The following is a 22,661-nucleotide window of genomic DNA, read 5'->3' on the forward strand; positions in this document are numbered from 1 at the left end:
CTAGCTCAGCGTCATGAAATGCTATTGTGTATGTTCAGATCTAAGCATTTTCACATATCTGCCCCATTCATGCTTGATCAGTGTGAAATCTGATTATAGCAACAACAAGAATGAAGCAGCATCAGACACAGGAAATGCTGCCAGGATTGTAATGAATACTCACATCTGCAAACTTGCCAGCGGAGCTGGTGTGTTACAAGAAATGAACTCAAGGTTTTTTTCCAGGGACCAAAAACATTAGGTTTTCATGACAAGGGCATGGAACTGTATTGTCTCTGCATGGGCAACATTTACATAAGAAAAGCTGACCTTTTGCAGTGGAAGAAAGTGAAACAATCTAGCTTTACAAGAGGCCAGTTTCTACTGTGGACAAAGGGAAAGCAGTGATGTCTCCTGGTACAGCAGAAGCCAAACAGCTTTTCCGTTTGCCCACAGATTCATCCTTCTCAGGGTTCTACCCACTGCCACAGTTGTATTTGATTCAAATAAATCTTGCCTCTGCTTCCTTTCAAAGTACAAAGCTATTTTGTACATCCTTGCTTTAATTTGTTTAGCTCAGGAAGCTCAGCTCAGAGGCAGCATCTGTGGAGTTCTGCTTTTTACTGGGGATGGCCAAATCTGAAGATATTCAGAGATTGTTTGGTTTAGATAATGATTGTACAATCGTTTCCTAAATTAGGGGCAGGAGAGTGGCTAATAAGAGACCATGTTAGGATGCTAGGCTCTCCCTTGCATCAGTATCAGGGATATTAAGCCTATAGAGTTTGTCAAAATGCACAATAAAAAAGAAGCAGAATCCGCCCTTGTATCAGATATTTGATCAATACAATTTGGCAGACCAAACATTTCTATTGTAAATAAGCATCCCTTTCTGTGTTTTCCTAATTCTTGGCACTTCAACAACATGCTTGACATAAGTATTGCATTTCTCTCACATTTAAGTTCTGGAAACCAATCTACTTGCCTTGTTTAAATGTCAGGCAAGGCTTACAGGCATACATCTCTGACAGTGCCTTTCAAACTGAGGGCCCACTCAGGCCTGCTACTGTATGTAATAGGTAATGAGCTGAACTCCACCAAGTCTTGTTTGAACAAAGATAGGCAGGTTTATTCAACTGCAATTTGTGTGTGAACAAAAATACAATACAGCCATGTGGAAACTTAAACTGAGGCCAAACTAAGGAACTCAATTGAGTTCTGACTCAAGCAAGACTGCTGAAATCAATTGAAGACTTTATCTCAGGATTTGACTCTTAATAATATAGGGTGCCATTTTTTTGAGCAGTGCTTAGGACAGTTAGATGCTCTTTCTAGCTGCTGCATGCAAATTCCATTTTATTAAGATACCTTTATATGGTACCTGTTTTAAAAAGAGTGTTTGCTCCTCCTTTCCTTTCCAGCTTGTGCTGCCTTCCAGGGTCGGAGCAAATGTTTACCTAAACTTAGATAAACACTAGTTTTGTAACAAGAACATTACTTGCACTTGTACTTTTTTAAAATGCATTTTTATTTCATTGCAAAAATATTTTATGCTTAAGTTAATGTCAAGATTGTCCTGGCTTCAGTCAATACATAATACATCAACATCATAACGAGAGAGCATAAGTCTTTGCTGCTTTGCATTTTTGTTAGTTTTCTTCAAGGAGATTACAACAGAAGTCGTCTCTTCAGTCTGTGTTTTGATTTCTTCCCAGACTGCACAGGAATCACAGCTCCCTCTTCAGATGAGATTATTAAATTAGCAGAAGCAAATGCCTTTTGGTCAGTTCAGGAACTGCAGTGCCTGGATACAGATACTTTTACCAAAAACGTGGAATTCCTTGGGACTGTGATGAGTTTCAACAGATCCCAGCTTATTGTCTTGAAGGAGAAAGCTAAGCAGGTAGCTATTATGTCTGCAAAAGAAACATAAATACATAATTTAATTTACTGTTATTGAAATGTGCATTTCTAAAGCCACCATTGCTGTAATAATGACTACTGCTGCAGTAATATCCATTGCTTATTGGGGAAATAATCTAAGATTAGTCATAAAACAATATCCTCCATTGTTTGAGTCAACTGGCTAAATAGCTCTGAGCAGGTTGTGTTTTCACTTTTTAAATGCTTATTTTATTTTATTTTATTTTATTTTATTACCAGCTTTTCACTGTTCCTTAAAAAAATAAAAAGCACAAAGCAGGACCCGAGAATATAACAGCCTCCTAAGAATCAAGCTCAGAGTGCTAAACTATTTTGAAACAGTTAAATCATACAAAAACTGTGTGTAGACAGACCCTAAGTTAGGAGTTGGTCCTTTGTCTTGATTAATTAGCTGGTCATACCTAGTGGAGATCTGTAGTCAAGAAAGAAGTGACCACTACTGGAAGGCTAAATTAGAGACCCGAACTTGAAGAGGGCTTGCTTGTTATGACACCAGGCAAGCTACTAGCCTTTCCCCTACCTTGATGCTCTTCTTTCCTAGTTAATAAATAAGGCTCTTCATTTCCAGTTGTAATTTTGTTTAAAATGTATCAGGAATTTATCTGTGTTTATTACAAAAATTTAAAAATGGGTGGAAAATCAGTGCAAAAAATTAACTTCAGTTTTCCAAATAATTATTGGTATTAATATTGAGGGATGGGAAGACAGAAGAAAAAAAAGCAACAAAGAGAGATGAAAGAGTTTACAAAACTATTATTATCTCTAATCCATTACAGAAATAAAACTTTTCTTTTTAGTTTAGTGTTGGTGACTTATGCTTGATATTAGGGGCTTCATTGTAAAATCCCAAACCCTGGGTAGCATAGGGGGATGGGGATGCCTGGTACTCATGGGGGGCAGTGAGTGGGCAGGTGGTGCGGGGTGCTCTGTGTGGGAGAGAGTGCCCAGTATCTGTGGTGGGGGCAATGGGTTGGGGTGCCTGCTACTCACCACAATGTAGCAGTGACGAAGTCTTTCCTCCTTGCGAGCCTGTTGCTGCAGCAGTCAGGCAGTCTCAGCTGCCAGGACCCAGCTCCCTGTCCCTCTCACTCCCCCACTGTGAAGCAGCAGCCACCAACTGTCCTCGAGCAAGTCAGAAGATTCTGTGAGAGGGAGACCAGGTCACCATCTTTCCTTCTGGAGCAGGGAGCCACATCTGGAGAGTTCCAGCACTTCCAAAATTTGGATGAAAATCAGTAAAATCTGAATAATGGCTTTTTTAAAACCTAGAAATTTGAGAGAAAAAAGTTTAAAACAAAAAACAAACAAACAAACAAAAACAAAGAGCCAATCATACTCGCTCATTCAACCAATTTATATTCACTAACCGGAAGTCATCTTGTGTGACAGTGTAAGTATTTTTAGATAAACTGAGCGTCACCACCCTAGAAATATGAAGGGCTCAGTTCTCTGCAGTGTCCAACCTCTGCTTACACAGTGAAGAATGGGATTAGCAGACCACACAATCCAGCCCATAGAGTTTTATCTTTGTTAATTACTACTTTAAAATCGGAAGTAGAGACAGAGGAGCATGTAAGTGAGTGTTCATTATGAACCAATAGATGCTGTATGTTAATTTATTTTAAAGGTTTGGGGTGCATTGCCAGGCTGGAAGAGTTACCATATTGTTTCCCTTGGACGCATTGCCCTAGCTCTCAATGAGAGTGAAATAGAAGCATTGGATTTAAGTTCTATTGACACCGTTGCTGCACTTAGTCAACAAACAGAATGGACTCTTGTCCAGGTAAATATTTTATTAAATTTACTTCTGGTGAAAAGGCACGGGATGAATGACCCTCCAAGACCTGAAATCACCTACAAAACGAATACAGCTCCCCATGCTGCCCTTCCAGTTTTATTCAGCCAGGATCTCCAGTGCCACCTCTAAGGGTGAGAAGGTGGTTAAAGGTTCATGCCTACTTGGTCCTATGCCTCTCTGGTGAGAGGACCAATGAGGGTGGCAATACTTACCAATTGTGATAATGTTCACTATGCTCCGACCACTTGCCCATTAGGAATTAGAATGAGACCATCAACTCATTTCTCCCAGGGCTCTAAACAGACACAAATTGGTAAAAACAATTAGTCCACCCTAAATTATTCCTGGGGGAATTCTGCGCCACTGCGCAATGCAGAATTTTGCAGAAATTAATGTTGTGCGTGCAGAATTTCCTTTCCCCCACAGAAATGGCCTGCAGTGCTGCTAGCCACCACTAGGGGCTGATGGACCCAGCAGAACCCAGCTTGTACACAGAAGATGCTGCTGTGGGGAGGAGGAGAGAGAGCTAGAGGCTTCATGGCAGGTGCAGTTCCCAGCATGCCCTGCCCCCTGAGGGAAGGAGCGCAGGAAACTCCATGCAAGCATGGGACCAAGCATCAGGCTGTTTTCCCCTCTGGATCCCTGGGCTCAGGGGAGGGGATGGAGATGTCTGGGCTGGGAGGGTCCACGGCTGGGCTCTGGAGGGGAAAGGGGTTTGGATATCTGGACCAGGAAGGTAGGGTTACCATACATCCGGATTTTCCTGGACATGTCCGGCTTTTGGGGGCTCAAATTCCCGTCCGGGGGGAAATCCCCAAAAGCCGGGCATGTCCGGGAAAATCAGGAGGGAGGGAGGGCTCGGTGGTGCTCGGCCGGGGCCTCTTTGGCTGGGGTCGGCGGTGCGGAGCCGGGGCCGGTGCAGGGCCGGGCCGGGGTTGCGGGGCCGGGGGCATGGTGCCGGGCCGGGGTCCGGGGGCGCGGTGCCGGGCCGGGGTCCAGGAGCCGGGCGCGCGGTGCTGGGCCGGGAACCAGGGGCGCGGTGCCGGGCCGGGAACCAGGACCGGCCCCCCGGCTCCAGGCCGGGCCAGGAGCTGGGGTCGCAGTGCCGGGCCGGGCTCGGGGCCGGGCGGGGAGCCGGGGGCGCGGTGCCGGGCCGGGAGCCGGGGGGCCGGGCCCGCGGGGTCGGGGCCGGGAGCTGGTCCAGGAGCCGGGGTCGCGGGGCCGGGAGCTGGGGGGCCGGTCCGGGGTCGCGGTGCCGGGGTCGCCGGGCCGGGGGCGCGGTGCCGGGGACCGGGCCGGGGTCCAGAGTCGCGGGGCCGAGCCGAGCCGGGGGGGCCCGGTGCCGGGCCGGGGTCCAGAGTTGCGGGGCCGAGCCGGGAGCCGGGGTCGCGGGGCCGGGAGCCAGGGGGTGCGCCGGGCCGCTGGGGGGTGCGCCGGCAGTGCTGGGCAGGCCGGGGACCGGCGGTGCTGGGCGGGCCGGGGGTGCTCGGCCGGGGGCCGGGCCCGGGGTGCTCGGCCGAGGGCCGGGGACCGGCAGTGCTGGGTGGGCCAGGGGTGGTCGGCCGGGGGCCCGGGGGCTGGCAGTGCTGGGCGGGCCGGGGGCCGGGGCCGGCACCCCAGGGCCCGAGCCGACCCAGACTGGAGCCGCCGGGGGGGGCCAGTCTGGGCTGCGCCTCCTCCCCCCACACCCCCGCTTACCTGCTTCAGGCTTCCCGCGAATCAAATGTTCGCGGGAAGCAGGGGAGGAGGCGGAGACTTTGGGGAAGGGGCGGAGTTGGGGCGGGGCCGGGGCCCCGTGGAGTGTCCTCCATTTGGAGGCACAAAATATGGTAACCCTAAGGAAGGGGCCCTGTATCTGGGCTCGGGAGGGTGGGGTACAAGGTGAAGGGAGCAGAGAAACAGGAACTGGGTTGTCATAGGGGTTTCTTTAACTCTGTACTCCTGGGGGAATCTGTGTATCCGTATTGTTACAAACATACTTGCTGACAGGTATTTTGAAATAAATTACCAAAATAATTGCACTGGTGTGATCATGTAGTGTTATTTTGACAAAGAAAATTTGCATCATTTTAAAATATTATGCACAGAATTTTTAATTTTTTGGTACAGAATGCCCCCAGGAGTACTAAATGCATCCAGACACTTGTACAGGTGATCTGTTATTTACAAATTATTCCATTCAGATGCTCGAGTACTCACTCTGTTCTCTCGGTATGCCTGAAAAACTCCTGTTAATGCCAGTAGAATTTACATAGCGAATAGAAGAAGATTAAAATCCTTTATTTGCATATGCAACTAGCAGCAAATTTCTGTCCATGTGGTCTTGCCATCACTTCTCTTCAGCATATGACATTAAGTTGATGGTAGCTAGCATTGGCAGAGTATCAGGAATCTATGTAACAGATGTTTATGCTGAAGAGGCACTATAAGGAAACAGAAGGAACTGGAGTGTTTTAACACAGTACTTCACTTTTGATATTTCCTGTTGTATTTTAATAAATGATACTGATTAATCATTAAGCATAGCTTAGCATCTACATAAAACACTTAGTACAATACAGGAAGGCTCTAATTTTGCAATGCTTCATGCTGACCATTTATGGGAGAGAAAAAATTACCTATCATTTAGCTCTTTTCAGTTAAGTTGAAATTGGGAAGTTTTGTTAGATGCTTCAATAGCTGGTTATTCTGGTAAAGTGTTCATTTATGGCCCGGTCCTGGGAGGGGCAAGTCTTTCGTAAGAGGTGCTAAATGCCTTCAAGTCACATTGATTGTACTGGTAGGCAATGGCACTCAGCACTGCGCAGAAGGCACAGTGCCCATAAGTGGCACTGACATTGCTCTCACTGAAGACAACAGCAAAATTCCCATTGATTTCAGCGGGAGTAGGCTCAGGCCCAGTTGAGTAAAATTACAGATCAGTTCGTAACAGCTGATATCAGTAGCAGCTTCCAATCGTAGAACCCTATATTACATTTATAACCATTCTTGATCTCATTGCCTCTGCAGGCTAAATCTATCTTACAAGGGTTTCTTGAAGACTCTGGTCACACAGTCCATGGACTGAAAAGCTTTGATTTAGCAGGATTAGGAGCTAATCTGTGTGCTCTGAACACCACAGACATCAAGACCATAAAGACTACAGAATTCAGGTAGAAATACTTTATTATCAAAATTAAATAGTTTTATTTTTAAGTCTCTGTTAATGGTATTAGTGGTGAAATTTGTCTCCCCTCAAGGATTTCCAGAAGCACTATTTCTAAAGAGCTCTTTTCCAACACTTTAAAAGCTTTTGGGCATCTCATAATCTTTGGAAAGATGTCTAACTATAGCCACTGAACTGTGCTCTGTTAACATTTTCTCTGAGGCCACCTCCATTAATGAAAGCCATATATTCAGCAAAATCTGCTTGAAGGGCCACTTGGAATAGGCAACTTTGCCATCTTTAGTGGCCCTTTAAAATATTCCCAGATTTTTACAAATAAATTTGTTCAGCCCTTAGTTTAGAAAACACCTGGATCAAGCAACTGATTTTCAGTGGAGCCTTGAGTGGCTGTTTAAGACAGATTCCAATGTGATCCACTATAGCTATTGAAGTGAGAAACTCAAATTTGTTGTTTAAAGCATTTTAGATTTTTTTTAAAAGGCTGACAGTTCTAACTTATTTGCAATACCTGTATGTTCATCTATATTTGGGCCTGAAACTGTGTTTACAACTCTGTTAGCATAGATTAAGCATATTTCAGACATTTTAAACATTGGGTGTAATTACAGTATGTCATCCTAACCCCATTGCCCTTTTGCAGTGCTGTGATTGCAAGAGTTGGCTTGTTGCCATGTAGCACTCCTGTTCTGGAAGAGTTTAAGAAGGTGGCAGAATCTGTATTTGGAATTGCTGCAGAGTGGAACAGCTCTATTATACATGAGATTGGTACCATAGCAGGTAACGAGACCGACCTCTATCAGTGACGTTTCTGAAACACCATCTTTAAAAGCATTACAGGATAGGTTCAGCCCATATTGTGCTTCTCTGCACCGGCAAAGGACAGGAGTCACCCCTCCAAGGAAGGACAGGCAGCCTTTCCATTAACATCCTTCCCCTCTAAAGAAAAATACTGTTAGTCTCCACAGGGTGCTCTGACTTTCCATTGCTGGGGGACCTCTGCCAGAGTCTGAATTTGGCCCTGTACATACTTCAGAGAGTTAACCTGGCTAAGCAGGGCTGAGTCAAACTGAAATTTCAGGCCCACCCCTCTGGAGAGACTGTTCTTCCTTTTACCCTTAAGTCCTTGATCTTAATTCAAAGTGAGGTGCCTACCAGCTTTCCAGCATACAGTTATCCAGCTGAGCATTGCACTGCCCACAGCTGCTCTGTCTCTCCATTTACAGGGTCCCAGAATCCTACCTTGAGGTTCAGTCCTGCAAGGGACTGAATGTCTCATCTGAAGTTAGTAGGAGTTGAGGGTGTTTAGCTTGTTGGAGGACAGGGCCTTGATCTGCTCCCTGCATGTTCATGGAACCCATTTATAGAAAGCAGGCATGACAAGTCAATATTAAAGTTCTTCTGCTTACTCCAAGAATGTGGTCAGTTTAATAGTGACATATTGCATGGCACTAACACAATGTATGTGTGTTGCAGGGATAGCCTTCTGCAAAAGCAGAAGCTTCCCTTGGTGAACAGAGTCTGCATAGTGATTTGTACAGTAACACCTCACATAAAGTTGTCTTGGTTAACGTTATTTCGTTGTTACGTTGCTGATCAATTAGGGAACATGCTCGTTTAAAGTTGTGCAATGCTCCCTTAGAACGTTGTTTGGCAGCCACCGGCTTTGTCCACCACTTGCAGAAAGAGCAACCCATTGCAGCTGACTGGTGGGGGCTTGGAACCAGGGTGGACCGGCAGCCCCCCCCCATCAGCTCCCCACTCCCTTAAGTTCCCTGTGCGGCAACTGCCCAGCAGGCTATCAGTTGGTGGCAGTTCAGCTGTCCCTCCCCCCCACTGCCATGTGCTGCTCCTGCCCTCTGCCTTGGAGCTGCTCCCGGGAACCTCCTGCTTGCTGGGGGGGGGAGGGAAGAGGGATGCTAATGTCAGGGTGTCCCCCTCCCCCCTGCTCCTGCCCCCCGCTTACCCCATCTCCATAGAGCAGGGAGGGACAGGACAGGGCTCAGGACGGAGGGAGCTTCCTGGCAGCAGCTGCTGTCTCAACTTGCTGATTTACTTAAAAAGGCAATGTGCTTAGAGTGGGGCCAGCGTACTTAAAGGGGCAATGTGCATCTCTTTCTCTCACAGCATGTCTCTCTCTGTCTGCCATGCTGTCTCCCCTCCCTCCATTTGTGCTGCCTTGTAGAGTGTAAGGCTACATTAACAACAATGTGTTACCCCTTGAGGGCTCAGCCGAGTGCTAGTTCATCATTCAGCACTAAGGCATTCCCTGGGAAATATTCCACCCTCTGACTTCACCACCTCAACCAAGCTTCACAATCATCATTGCTGTGTACAGTATTAAATTGTTTGTTTAAAACTTAAACTGTGTGTGTAGATATATATATATCTACACACACACACACACACACTTTTGTCTGTTGAAAAAAATTTCTCTGGAACCTAACCTAACCCCACCCCATTTACATTAATTCTTATGGGGAAATTGGAGTCGCTTAACATCGTTTCGCTTAAAGTCACATTTTTCAGGAACATAACTACAACGTTAAGCGAGGAGTTACTGTATTTAGGATTTCAGGGGGAGGGAGGTTACCATCTAATTTTGTATTGCAAAGAATACTACTAATTAACTTCAATCTGGTATATTTGTTTTACTGAAAATGTGGTATTTGTTTCTTATGTGCTAGTTGTGTAGAAGCTGGTGGTTGATAGTGGTTACAATGAAAGAAAGCAGGAAAAGGAATTGTGTATTTGTCTTTAATTATAACTTAATTACCTCTTATATCCGTTAAACTTGAGCATTCATTGAAGTGCGCAAAAGGGTCTCTTTTTCTGTTTAATATAGGAGTGTTGATTTCCTCATGTTTTATTGGAACAGAGTTGAGAGACAAATATTGGCCAGATAATGTATTAATTTAAATTAGTCAAAACTTAACATAATGAAAAGGATGTGTGAACTAAGCTTTATTCCTATTTTATCTTAATAATAGCTGGTTTAAATGAGAAAGAGTTTAAAGCTCTTGACAAAGATGTGATGCCATATTTCCAGCCAGCAGCCATAAGACACATACCTGATGAAGTTTTCAAAGTAAGTGCTTGGTTACTGAAGAAGTGTGATATTCTATCACTTTTACTCTATTATAAACAAACTGCAATACTAATTTATGCTTCAATTTGGGTTTCTGCAGGACCCTTTCTGGCTTGATTATTAAGTGAGAGGCAGTTAGGTGTATGACGCATTAACTCGCAGCTATCTCATCTCTATTTGTGATGCACATAAAATGTCAAACTGTTTATTTTATTTATGCTTAGTGCAAAATGTGTTCCAAGGGAAAAAGCATTAAGAAAGTGTTTTAATATTGCAGCCTGAGTACATAAGGGCAGATGGCTTAGAGCAAAGTCTGTGTCTCTAGTGATATTCTGTTGAGGTCTTCCTTTTCTTCTCTTTTATTAAGGATAGTGAACGCATTCATCCATACTATCACAGCTACAAGCAGCCCACTTGGTCATATCTGGGCTTTTTTGTTAACCCTAAATTCTGATAACATTCTCCTATGCAGCATTTCTGAAAGAAAGAAAGAAAGAAAGAAAGAAAGAAAGAGACTGAATTCAGAATTGGTACAAGCAGATGCAACTCTGATTTCATTGGAATTCATCCTGTTTATGTCAGCTCTGAATATGGCCCAGAGATTAGCATGTGGATTTTGAAGTCTCTGACCCAGACATTGTTTGACGTGGAGAGAAGATTAAAATTCTGCCCAACCACCTCTGGTTCAGACACTCATGAGGTCAGTCACTCAGTGTAGTGATGGATAGATGAGCCACACAGCTTAACGGTCAGCCTACATAAAAGGAGAAACTCCTTGACCACAAGCTGCAAAAAAGTGTTCCATACTGCACCTTTGACAGCTCCAATAAGTCTGCAACCTTACTGTGTCACACTTTTCAGTGCTGGGGAAAATCCACAGAGCAGAGGGTCGAAGGTATCCTTTAGAGCAGAGGTTCTCAAACTGTAGTCTGCGGCCCACCAGTGGTCCGCGAACTCCATTCAGGTTGTCCACGGATAGTTCCCTCTAAAGTGCGTGCCTAGGCAGCCGCACACAAAAGAATGAAGGGCCACCGACCTAATTAGAGTGGCTCCGCTCTAATGCACATGTAAGGTGAGATGATGGCCTTGGTGGGAATAGGGGGTAGGTGGGAGGTGGCAGTGGGGTGAGGGGCATTTGGGACATGCAGGGCTGTGGCAGCCAGAGAAAGAGGCGACTTTCTCCAGCTCCAGAGCTGCGGCTGCCGGGGAGAGATGGCTCTCCTTCCCAGCCTCAGTTCTGTGGTTGGGGAGAGACCCCTCTTCTTCCCAGTCCCAGCTTGGGGGCTGCCACGGCAGGGGAGAGAGGGCATATCCATTGCATTAGAAAGGTAAGATTACTGATATTAAAATACGAGTTGTGTGCTTTTATTTGTAGAACCAAAAAACGTTAATTTTTAATTTTTTTTTATATAGCACTTTTATCCAAAACGCTTTACAATAGTTAGCTAATGGTATAAACAACGTTTGGAAAGATCATTAAGTGGTCCACCGAGACCCTTAGCAATTTTCAAGTGGTCCACGAAAATAAAAGTTTGAGAACCACTCCTTTAGAGACTCTCAACAGAAATTCAGCAGATGTACACAAGAAGAGAGAGATGGTCATGTGATGAAATTTCTAGATAGACATGGTTCTTTACAAAAAAAAAAAATACAGAATCCTTACTGCTCTTCTTTAGGAATTCAAAGTAGCATTTATTTTTACTGTGGCTTTGTGTAGCTACAGCTTTATCTTAAGGCTTTCTACATGAAAAAGTAATACCAGTTTAATTAAAGGTATTGATTATAAGCAGATTTATCACTTTGTGGAAACTTAGTTCAGTTTGAGAGGTTTATTTTAAAAATTTACTGGAGCTTCTATGCAGAGGTTTGCACCAATTTAATTAAATACTTACCCTTTATTTAAACTAATGCAACTGGCTTATGTAGACAAGGTCTCAGACAGACAGACAATTATAATTGATATGGAATGAAATTCTGATCTGTCACCTGGCCTACTTTTAAACTAGAATGTAAAATAAAACTTGGATGCATAGCTGCAGCAGCAAAAAGAGCTTGCTCCAGGGTGGAGTTAAACATTGAATGTTACTATAATTAAGGTAATACAGCACGCACTGTAGATGCCTGTTTTACAAATTGGTTTAATCATCATGTACTGAAAGATAATTACTGTATGGTTATGATTATCTTGTTCCATTTTTAAAACAAGACAATGTGACTACATTTGGAAGATTTTCAATCGAAAAGGGAAGATCCAGGGGTGGAACAACATCTTTTCATCTTGTTACTGTATAGATAGCGGAATCCTGTGTCTATATCACATGCAGGCAAGAATGGGGCAGGCTTGGAAGATGATGCAAGAGGAAAGAAACAAAAATAGTTTGGCAGTTGTAGGGAGTAGACACCCCCCCCCCCAAAGAACTAAAACAGAGACTCCAATATCAGAAGGTTGACAAATACACTGGTAGCACAGAAAGTGTCTCCAGAATCTATGTACTGTCACAACCAAAGGAGAAGGCTGAAAGCTAGACGAGTGGCCAGTCAGGTAAACAGATATGCAAATACTTAAAAAAAAAAAAATACTGAGCACTTTTACAGCAATACAGAGTGTGGTTGTTTTCCTCATTCTAAGTACAAGGCAGTCTGAACCTCTGATTCACCTGTAATATAGTGGATATCCTAAAGCAGTTTTTTTTTGTTTTTTTTTAAACTTATTCCTCAAGGAGCTGTCTCCAGAACAAATAGCAAACCTTGGCCTTGAAAATGCAGCCATGGTTACTGAATCACAGAGAAACCATCTGAATGCATTACAACTAGAGAGTCTTCAGCTGGCACTAGATGGCGCCAGGACAAGTGTCCAAGAGACACAAACTAGTGCAAGCACTATTGAGTCAACACCTACTCCAGCCTCAAATTGTGAGTAGAACACTTTGGAGCTGATCCTGAGAGATAATGAGCATCAACGTATCCCACTGACGTCAGTAGGGATTGCAGAGGCTCACCACCCATCAGGCACAGGCCCTTGTTTTGGAGTTGTACCATAATGAAAATTCTGGGCAACATGTTTGAACATGGGTGCCTAAAATCAAACCCCTAAATACAGTAAGTAGCCTGATTTTTCCCCCTCTCCTCGAGAGATGCCAAGTACATACTACTCCAGCCAATTACAATGGGAGTTTTGGGTAACCAGCTGTTTGGGGATGAGGGGAGGGGAAATGGACCATTTCTTCAGTTGTATAAGTTTACATGTAGATGCTTAACTTTAGGCACTTATATTAGGAAATATTGGCCTCCATTTTTATAGTTCTAAAAAGGCATAATAGCATTTAGTTACCAGAAACCAAGCCAAGCAGACAGATGATAGTTACCATAGACAGTATTAAAGTATACAGTTTAAACCAGTGGTCTCCAACCTTTTTAAGCACAAGGTCACTTTTTGAATTTAAGTGCAACCCAGGATCTATCCCGCCCCACTCACTCCATCCCCCCGTTGCTCGCTCTCCTCCACCCTCACACACTTTTACTGGGCTGGGGCAGGAGGTGGGGGTGCAGGCTCTGGGCATGGGCCGAGGGGTTTGGAGTGTGGGAGAGGGCTCCGGGCTGAACCTGGGGCAGGGGGTTGGGGTGCAGGCTTTGGAAAGGGGCTCAGGGCTGGGGCAGGGGTTGGGGTGCTGGCTCCGGGAAGGGGCTCAGAGCTGGGGCAGAGGTGCAGGAAGGGGTACGGGGTGCTAGCTCTGGGAGGGAGCTCAGTGCTGGGGCAGAGGGTTGGGATGTGAGAGAGGGTGAGGGGTGCAGGCTCCTGCCAGCTGATATTTACCTCGGTCGGCAGTGCAGTGGGTCTAAGGCAGGCTACCTGCCTGCCACGGCCCAGCATCGCTCCCGGAAGCGGCCAGCAGCAGGTCCCTATGGCCCTGGGGGGGGAGGGGAGGCAGTGGCACATGGCTGTGTGCGCTGTCCCTCCCTGCAGGCACCACCCCCGCAGCTCCCATTGGCAGGGAATGGGGAACTGCAGCCAATGGGAGCTGCGGGGGTGGTACCTGTAGGCAGGAGCAGCGTGCAGAGACCCTCTGCCCCCTGCCCCACCAGGGGCCGCAGGAACATGCTGCTTGCCGCTTCCAGGAGCGGCACGGGGCCTGGGCAGGCAGGGAGCCTGCCTTAGCCCTACTGCGCCACTGGACTTTTAGTAGCCGGAGACTGCGATAGACTGGCAGAGGCTCCACCATCGACCAGTTGATTGCGATCTACCGGTTGGTGACCGCTGGTTTAAACTTTGAGAAACTGGTCCAGGTGCATTACCAGGTTTTTTATTTCACCCCTTACAATTCAGTCCCCAGTTGCTCTCACACGAACAAGAGCGGGAGGCAGCATTTCCATCTGAAAAAGTACATTCCTAAGAACTCCTCTTTCCTTTATATGCCTCCTTTGTCTCTATCTCAAGAAATGTGCTTTGGGTGGCCCTGGCCTGACTGCATGCTTCTTCTGAATCTTGCACGCAGAGGCAAGGTTAATCTTATCCTCTTCCCCTTCTCTCATATTGCAAGAGTAAATCTTACCCTGTCTTTATCTCTGAAAAGCAGTACTGTGGGGTGGGATTTCATAAAGACAATCAGGGTGATTCACATGAATTTTACCAGCAACAGGAGCCAACGGAGGGACAGCACTGGGTGGTGTCAGCAGTCAAACTCTGCTGGCCATGTCACACCATGCTAACGAATGGGAACCACTGACTGCTGTAAAATACAGTCCACAGACCACGTCAGTGTCAGTTCCCTCTCTGCTTCCTTCTCATACCTCCTCCCTGAAAGATTTAAGCTTAAAGCATGCCTTCCATGCACTGCAGCTCTCTCTCTCGGCCTCCCCTAAAAAGACATGGAGCCCCAGTGTGCAGAGATCACATGGGTAAGCTTGTCCTGCAGAGCTGGAAGTGAGGAAGGGATGATGCCCGTTGCTTTAGTGTCCCTCCTTCAAGGAGAGTTTGGGCCATTTCAGTAGTTTTTCCCGTTTCTGTCTCCTGCATAGGGAAAAAGCCATCCAGGGTATGAGCTTCAGTGTCTGGATTATTAATCCTCAGTATGGAAAGATAATTGATAAAGGTTTTAACAGTGCTCACAAACATCTTTCAGTTAGTCATAGGTTGCATTTACCCAAGCTGGTGCAATGGGGTATAAATTACATCTCCAGCCCAGATCTCTGCACTCCTGAGGGAAGTCACTCCAAGAAAAGGCAGGTACTGCTCTTACTGCCACTGCCCATGCTCCCGGGGGCTTTACAGTGAGAAACAGTAGCTGTTATCAGGGCGTGGGGAGTCACATGAGCGCTGCAGGGGGGCTAAGAGCTGCTAGGTTGCTTTTGTTGTCATAGGAATTGAATTTCCTAAACCCAATACAATTATTCTCAGCACCACTGCCTTACCTGTGCAATCTGCTCCCTCTGTGGTTCTACCAGAGGCAGGAGTTTCCTGATCATCCCAACATGGCATAAAGCTTACCTGCTTACTCAGGCTTTTCATTCATTTATTGCTATAGCAGCAATGTAGTGGGAGCTACCTATTTGAGGCTCTTTGTTGAATGTGTGGATATTAAATTGAATCTTCCAGCTGCCATAGCAAAGGGAGCATTTTGAGCAACTGAATATTCAGATTCTTGCAGTTTGCTTCAGTGCGAGTGTGGTTGGGGTTTTTCTGCTTGTTTAAGTGTTTGTCATTCTGTTTTAGTGGGTGAAGCTGGGAAAGACAAGACAGCACTGTACACATTCCAGATGACGCTAAGACATAACACTTTGTACTTTTCAGGTGCTCACTTTTCCAGTGGCTTCAGCATTTGGTTGTGTGCTCTGTATATCCTTTGTCCCACTTACTGTAAGCATGACACTTTTACTTAAATGTTCTTGGATAGCACATTTGTGATTGGTATTAAATTAGGATTGATATACTAGGCATCACAGAAACTTGGTGGAATGATGATAATCAATGGGACACCGTAATACAGGGTACAACATATATAGGAATGACAGAGTAGGTCATGCTGGTGGGGGAGTGGCATTACATGTGAAAGAAAGCATAGAGTCAAAAGTAGTGAACATCTTAAATGAATCAAACTGTACCATAGAATCTCTATGGATAGAAATTACATGTTTGAATAATCAAAGTATAGCAGTGGATATATATTGCCAACCACCTGACCAGGGTGGCGACAGTGATTGTGAAATGGTCAGGGAGATTAGAGAACTTACAAAAGCAGAAAACTCAATAATAAATGGGAGATTTCAACTATCCCATATTTACTGGGTACGTCCCCTCAGGACGTGATGCAGAGATAAAATTTCTAGATACCCTTAGTGACTGTTTTTGGGAGCAGCTAATTCTGGAATCCAAAAGGAGAGAGGCAATTCTTGATTTAGTCTTAAGTAGTGCATAACATCTGGTCCAAGAGGTGAATATAGCTGAAGTGCACAGTAAGAGCGACCGTAATGTAATTAACTGTAACATTCTGGTAGGAGGGAAATAGCAAAGAAATCCACCACAGTAGCATTTAACTTGAAAAATGGAAACTACACAAAAATAAGGAAGGTAATTAAATGGAAATTAAAAGGAACAGTCACAAAAGTGAAATACCTGCAAACTGCATGGAAACTTTTTAAAAACACCATCAGAGAAGCTCAAACTAAATGTATACCTCCCCCCCCAAAAAAAAACACAGTAAGAGGATCAAAAAAAGCCACTTTTACTGGTTCAACCAGTAAAAGAGGCAGTTGGAGACAAAAATGCATCCTTAAAAATTCAAAGTCAAATCCTACTGAGGAATTTAGAAAGGAGCATAATCTCTGGCAAGTCAAGTGTAAAAGTATAATTAGGCAGGCCAAAAAAAGAATTTGAAGAGCAACCAGCAAAAGACACAAAAACTAACAGCAAAAAAATAAAAAACACATAGGAAGCCTGCCAACAGCTTCTGATCAGTGGGTCAACTGGACGACAAAGGTGCTAAAAGAATCATTCAAGGAAGACAAGGGCTGTTGCAGAGAAGCTAAATTAATTCTTTGCATTGGTCTTCACTGCAGAGGATGTGAGGGAAATTTCCACTCCTGAGCCATTCTTTTTAAGTGACAAATCTGAAAAACTGTCCCAGATTGAGGTGTCAGTAGGAGGCGGCTTTGGAACAAATTGATAAATTAAACCCTTATAAGTCACCAGGACCAGATGGTATTCACCCAAGAGTTCTGAAGGAACTCAAATATGAAATTGCGTAAGTACTAACTGTGGTATGCAAGCTATCATTTAAATCAGCCTCTGTACCAGACGACTGGAGGATAGCTAATGTGATGCTGATTTTTTAAAAAGGCTCCATAGGTGATCTTGGCAGCTGCAGGCCAGTAAGCCTGACTTCAGTATCAGGCAAATTGGTTGAAACTATAGCAAAGAACAAAATTATCAGACACAGATAAACACAATATGTTGGGAAAGAGTCAACATGGCTTTTGTAAAAGGAAATCATGCCTCACTAATATATTAGAATACTTTGAGAGTGTCAACAAATGTGTACAAGGTTGATACAGTGGATATAGTGTACTTGGACTTTTAGAAAGCCTTTGACAAGGTCCCTCACCAAAGGCTCTGAAGCAAAGTAAGCAGTCATGGGATGGGGGGAAGGGTCCTCTCATGGATCAGTAACCAGCGGTGCCAAGTTTCTCTGGCATCGGTGGGCCCCCCCGCCCCTGACCCAACTCCACCCTGGTCCCACCTCCATTCCAGCCCCAAAGTCCCCGCCCTAACTCCACCCCCCTTCTCCTATTGAATCCCTTCCCCAAATCCCCACCTCTGCCCCGCCTCTTCCCCTGGCGCGCGGCGTTCCCCCTCCCTCCCTGCTCCATGAATCAGCTGTGTCACGGCGCAAGGGCTGGGAGGGAGGAGAAGCAAGACATGGCGGTGCGCTCATGGTGGAGGCGGAGGTGAGTTGGAGCAGCGGGGCAGGGCCACAGGGAGCTGCCAGTGCGTGCTCAGCACCCATCAATTTTTTTCCATGGGTGCTCCAGCCCCAGAGCACCCACGGAGTCGGCACCTATGTCAGTAAGTGGTGTGACAAAGTTCCTCCTCTATCTTGGTGGGTCCTGCGCTTATTGGCGGATTTTCTTGCCTCAGAGATTCACCATGTGGGTTGGGGAACAGCCCAGAGACCTTCCTCTCTGGAAGAACCCACAGTCCAGGTCAATTGGGAGGTTTGGGGGGAACCCAGGCCCGCCCTCTACTCCGGGTTCCAGCCCAGGGCCCTGTGGACTGCAGCTGTCTATAGTGCCTCCTGTAACAGCTGCATGACAGCTACAACTCCCTGGGCTACTTCCCCATGGCCTCCTCCAAACACCTTCCTCCTGGTGTCTGATAACGCTTGTGCTCCTCAGTCCTCCAGCAGTACACCCTCTTGCTCCAGCTCCTCACACTCGCACCACAAACTGAAGTGAGCTCCTTTTTAAAACCCAGGTGCCCTGATTAGCCTGCCTTAATTGATTCTAGCAGCTTCTTCTTAATTGACTCCAGGTGTCCTAATTAGCCTGCCTGCCTTAACTGGTTCTAGCAAGTTCCTGATTACTCTAGTGCAGCCCCTGCTCTGGTCACTCAGGGAACAGAAAACTACTCATCCAGTGACCAGTATATTTGCCCTCGACCAGACTCCTGTACCCCACTGGTCTGGGTCTGTCACACTGGTTAAAAAATAGGAAACAAAGGGTAGGAATAAATGGTCAGTTTTCACAAAGAGTTACAAAGGGATGTCATAAAACTGGGTCACTGGGCAACAAAATGACTTAAGAAATTCAGTGTTGATAAATGCAAAGTAATGCACATTGGAAAACATAATCCCAACTATGCATACAAAATGATGGGGTCTAAATTAGCTGTCACCACTCAAGAAAGATCTTGGAGTTACTGTGAATAGCTCTCTAAAAATATCCACTCACTGTGCAGTGGCAGTCAAACAAGCTAGTAGAATGTTAGAAACCATTAGGAAAGGCATCAATAAGACAGAAAATATAATGCCACCATATAAATCCATGGAACACCCACACCTTGAACAAATGAACATGGTTTCGGTTACCTCATCTCAAAAAAGATATCTTAGAATTGGAAGAAGTACAGAAAAGGGCAACAAAAATTATTAGGGTTTGGAATGGCTTCCATATCAAGAGAGATTGAAAAGACTGGGACTGTTCAGCTAGGAAAGAGACAAATGAGGGGGATATGATAGAAGTGTATAAAATCATGAATGGTGTGGAGAAAGTGAATAAGTAAGTGTTATTTACTCCTTCATATAAGAACCAAGAATCACCCCCATTAAATTAATAGGCAGCAGGTTTAAAACCAACATAAGGAAGCACTTCTTTACACAACGCAGAGTCAAGTATGAAACTCATTCCCAGGGGATGTTGTGAAGGCCAAAAGTATAACTGGGTTCAAAAAAAGGATTAGACAAGTTCATGGAAGATCGTCATTGAGGGACCTGTTAGCCAAGATGGTCAGGAATGCAACCCCAGGCTCTGACTGCCAGAAGCTGGAACTGGACAACAGGATGGATCACTCAATAATTGCCCTGTTCTGAAGCATCTGGCACAAGCCATTGTTGGAAAAGAGGATATTGGGCTAAGTGGATGATTGGTCTGAGCCAATAGGGCCATTCTGATGTTCTTAATTGAGTCACATAAAGAGTGGGAGAATGACAAAAAATTCTTTGTAGAAGGCTGAGCATATCACTAGGTTTTTTTGGGAGGGAAGCAGTTGTTTTTTTGACACTGCACTGGGCTTTGGAGCTGTGTTCCGGCTCTGCTCCAGCTCCAGGCAAAAACCTGCAGCTCCACTGCTCCGGAGCTGCTCCACGCTCCCGCTCCGGGCTCCACTCCAAAGCCCTGCACTGCACAGGCCTGTGCATTCAATAGATGGCTCTTTGAAGCAGAGACAGAAATCAATCATGACAGTAATGGTTTATCCGAGGGGGGGGGGGGTTTAAAGACCTCCCCTAGAGGATAGCAGTTTCTGAGTACTATTACTAATTATCATGATTACTTGTGTCTGTTAGAGGTAGATTAGCTTAGTATCTAAAAGGGGAAAGCATTTTCTTACTCCCATTACTGTAAATATGACCTTTGATAGGATGAATACTTAAGATTTCTCTCTCACACACACACACACACACACACACACACTCTCTTAATTAATTTGTAAGTTAGCAATAGGCACTATTATCCTGAAGTTAATTTGCTTATATTATAGATATATAATTTGATTTCCACTGCTGCTTTCATATCCTGCCACACAAACTCTTGTTTTAAGTGTTAGTGGTAACATTCATTGGTTTTTCCGTATTATTATTGAACGGGAACAGTGACAGACTAAAATTCAGAGTTGTAGTTTAGCAAAATACCTGCCCTAGTGTCCCATTGTTTAAAAATGCTAACATTCTGTAGCACTAATTTGCTGTTTGTTTCTTTCTTTTCCAGAAGCGTAGAACTCACATGGGAGTTGATAGAACAGATCATTTAGAAAGCCAATCAAGCTACCAAAATTCAGCGAATAAAGAGCTGCAACTCAGCAAGAATTATGGGGGCTGAGTCTCTCTGGGATGCTTGAGCATAATAGTGGTTAGTGTCTTAAAAAAAGCAACAAACTGATCCAGCACACAATTTCATGATACAAGTATAGAAAGCAGGTGCTATTTTGCTGCCATAGATTAAAGAGTTTTTAGGACTCCTCCAACCCTTTCATGACAAGTTGATGTCTCGTGAAAACCAGTGAAGGCTTCAGATTTATACACGTTCCAGAGGAGCCTCAATGACTCAGTGATATAGATTGTTAGACAGCTGGTGTGCTGTGGCCATGGCTTTACTTATTGACCAGTTCCATCTCATTGCTTCTTTGTACTTCCCTGTCTGTCTTAACCATTTATTGTTTCTTCTAATATTTTGATTAAGCTCTTCGGGGTAGGGACTGTCCTTGTACAGTGCCATGGGACCCTACTTGTTACCACAATATAGAGCCTTTCATCTTTAGGCTGCTGTTTGAATCCTGCCCACATAAGTAGTGACAGGCTGTTACCATTCAATGGCTGAGAATTGAATGGGCCATGGAGACTCAGCTAGCCTCATCCCTAGAAGTGCCACTCCTGACTAGGGTTGAAGCATATGGCTGGGGCAGCATAGGGTGCACTTGCTCTGCTGCTTCTCATGCTGTAGTCCTTGTGGGAATAAAGGACTTCAGCTCTCAGAAGAGGTAACTCTAGCACTTCCCAGTACACTACGTTCACACCTCTTAAAAAAAATTAATCCAGAAAATATTGTGTTTTATCAACATATAGATTGTGTCCAGTATTTAAAATAGGAAGATTTTCATGGCAAGTCCCAATATTTTAAACAGTGGCAGATACATAACAATCCTTTACCTCTTCCTTTGCATAATTGCCATGGATTCTTGGCAGCAACACCAGCAAAAGTCATTCATTTTGCAATTGCAAAAGTCTGTCGAATAAGACGACAGCGTTCTGTTTAAGTACATTTAAATAGAGGTAGAATCATAGAATATCAGGGTTGGAAGGGACCTCAGGAGGTCATCTAGTCCAACCCCCTGCTCTAAGCAGGACCAGTCTCCAGGCAGATTTTTGCCCCAGCTCCCTAAATGTTCCCCTCAAGGATTGAACTCACAACCCTGGGTTTAGCAGGCCAATGCTCAAACCACTGAACTATCCCTCCCTCTGCAGAACAATACATAGTCTAGAAAATACTGTTATTCCTGTTAGATTGTACTATAATAAATCATATTTCAAATCTTTGTTCATGTCTTTGTATTTTTTCAAATGTGACAGGTTATGGGCAATCTTATGTCCTTTGGTATTGCTTTATGAACATATATACCATTGCTAAAGGTTATCTCACACCTATTTCTCTGCTAACTTAGTTAAGATATCAGTTATCCCATTGCATTCATTTTCTGTATGAAAAAATATTGTTGCATTTATTTAAATATAAAGGATCTTGTTTTTTAATCAACCCCAGCAAATGCACTTAAATTGTGTCAGTGGATCAACTACTATAGTTAAAGATTCAGCTGTTTAGTCTTATTAAAAATTCCTGACTCAATTAGATGTGAAAGCACTAAAAGTTTGTTTGAGCGCCACAGTTTACCTGAGTGAAATTCCACTTGCGTGTCATTTAAAATGCAGAAGAAAATGTTTTTATATTCAAGATGACAGTCGGCACTTCCATTTAGAGGTATTAAGTCACAGAAAGAGTAGCTGCACTACAAACCTCAAATACCTATAGTACTAGCGAAGGACACTATTCCTCTGCCCAGGTGCCTGGGCATGATTCTGCTTCCATTACATCAGTAGTTGTTCAGCCTTTAACTTTAATCAGAGTGGAACTGGGCACTTTGTTTTGTACAGTCTGTGGAGTAGACTTTTAAATGCAAATGGTTTTAAAACCTTAAGATCCTTGATTCATTTTTGTGAAGTTAGTCAGTAGTTGATACCTTCGGTATTACAATAAACACTTGGGCATATACTTTTTAATAGTATCAACTACTGGTATGTAGGTACAGTAATATCTATCTCAAGAGAAGGTCATGAGGCATAATTTTTGTTTGTAAAGTACTTTGGATGAAAGGCTCTGGAGAAATGGAAATTTTTATTCCCAAGTGTACCCCTTTTAGAGAACACTAC

General features: G+C 44.5%; 1 protein-coding gene and 1 long non-coding RNA gene across 3 annotated transcripts in view; one reads left to right on the forward strand and one right to left on the reverse strand.

The window, feature by feature from the left end:
• Window positions 1-21,772, forward strand: part of OTOA (otoancorin) — a 59,386-nt gene extending 37,614 nt beyond the window's left edge. For both annotated transcript variants that reach the window (XM_042853204.2, XM_065559985.1), the window contains 8 exons: window positions 1,695-1,882; window positions 3,551-3,706; window positions 6,731-6,873; window positions 7,528-7,664; window positions 9,875-9,972; window positions 12,693-12,885; window positions 15,761-15,826; window positions 20,449-21,772. In XM_042853204.2, coding sequence (XP_042709138.2) covers window positions 1,695-1,882; window positions 3,551-3,706; window positions 6,731-6,873; window positions 7,528-7,664; window positions 9,875-9,972; window positions 12,693-12,885; window positions 15,761-15,826; window positions 20,449-20,450 — 983 coding nt within the window. In that variant the 3' untranslated portion in view covers window positions 20,451-21,772. The remainder of the gene's footprint in view (window positions 1-1,694; window positions 1,883-3,550; window positions 3,707-6,730; window positions 6,874-7,527; window positions 7,665-9,874; window positions 9,973-12,692; window positions 12,886-15,760; window positions 15,827-20,448) is intronic.
• Window positions 1,756-6,738, reverse strand: LOC122173992 (uncharacterized). Its single transcript, XR_006175145.2, has 4 exons — window positions 5,921-6,738; window positions 3,934-4,016; window positions 2,914-3,188; window positions 1,756-1,895 (listed from the first exon to the last, which is right to left on the reverse strand). It is a non-coding gene; the product is annotated as an uncharacterized LOC122173992 (long non-coding RNA).
• Window positions 21,773-22,661: the final 889 nt, after the last annotated feature.

The sequence above is a fragment of the Chrysemys picta genome, chromosome 10, assembly GCF_011386835.1.
Source record: "Chrysemys picta bellii isolate R12L10 chromosome 10, ASM1138683v2, whole genome shotgun sequence".
Classification (NCBI taxonomy): Eukaryota; Metazoa; Chordata; order Testudines; family Emydidae; genus Chrysemys; species Chrysemys picta.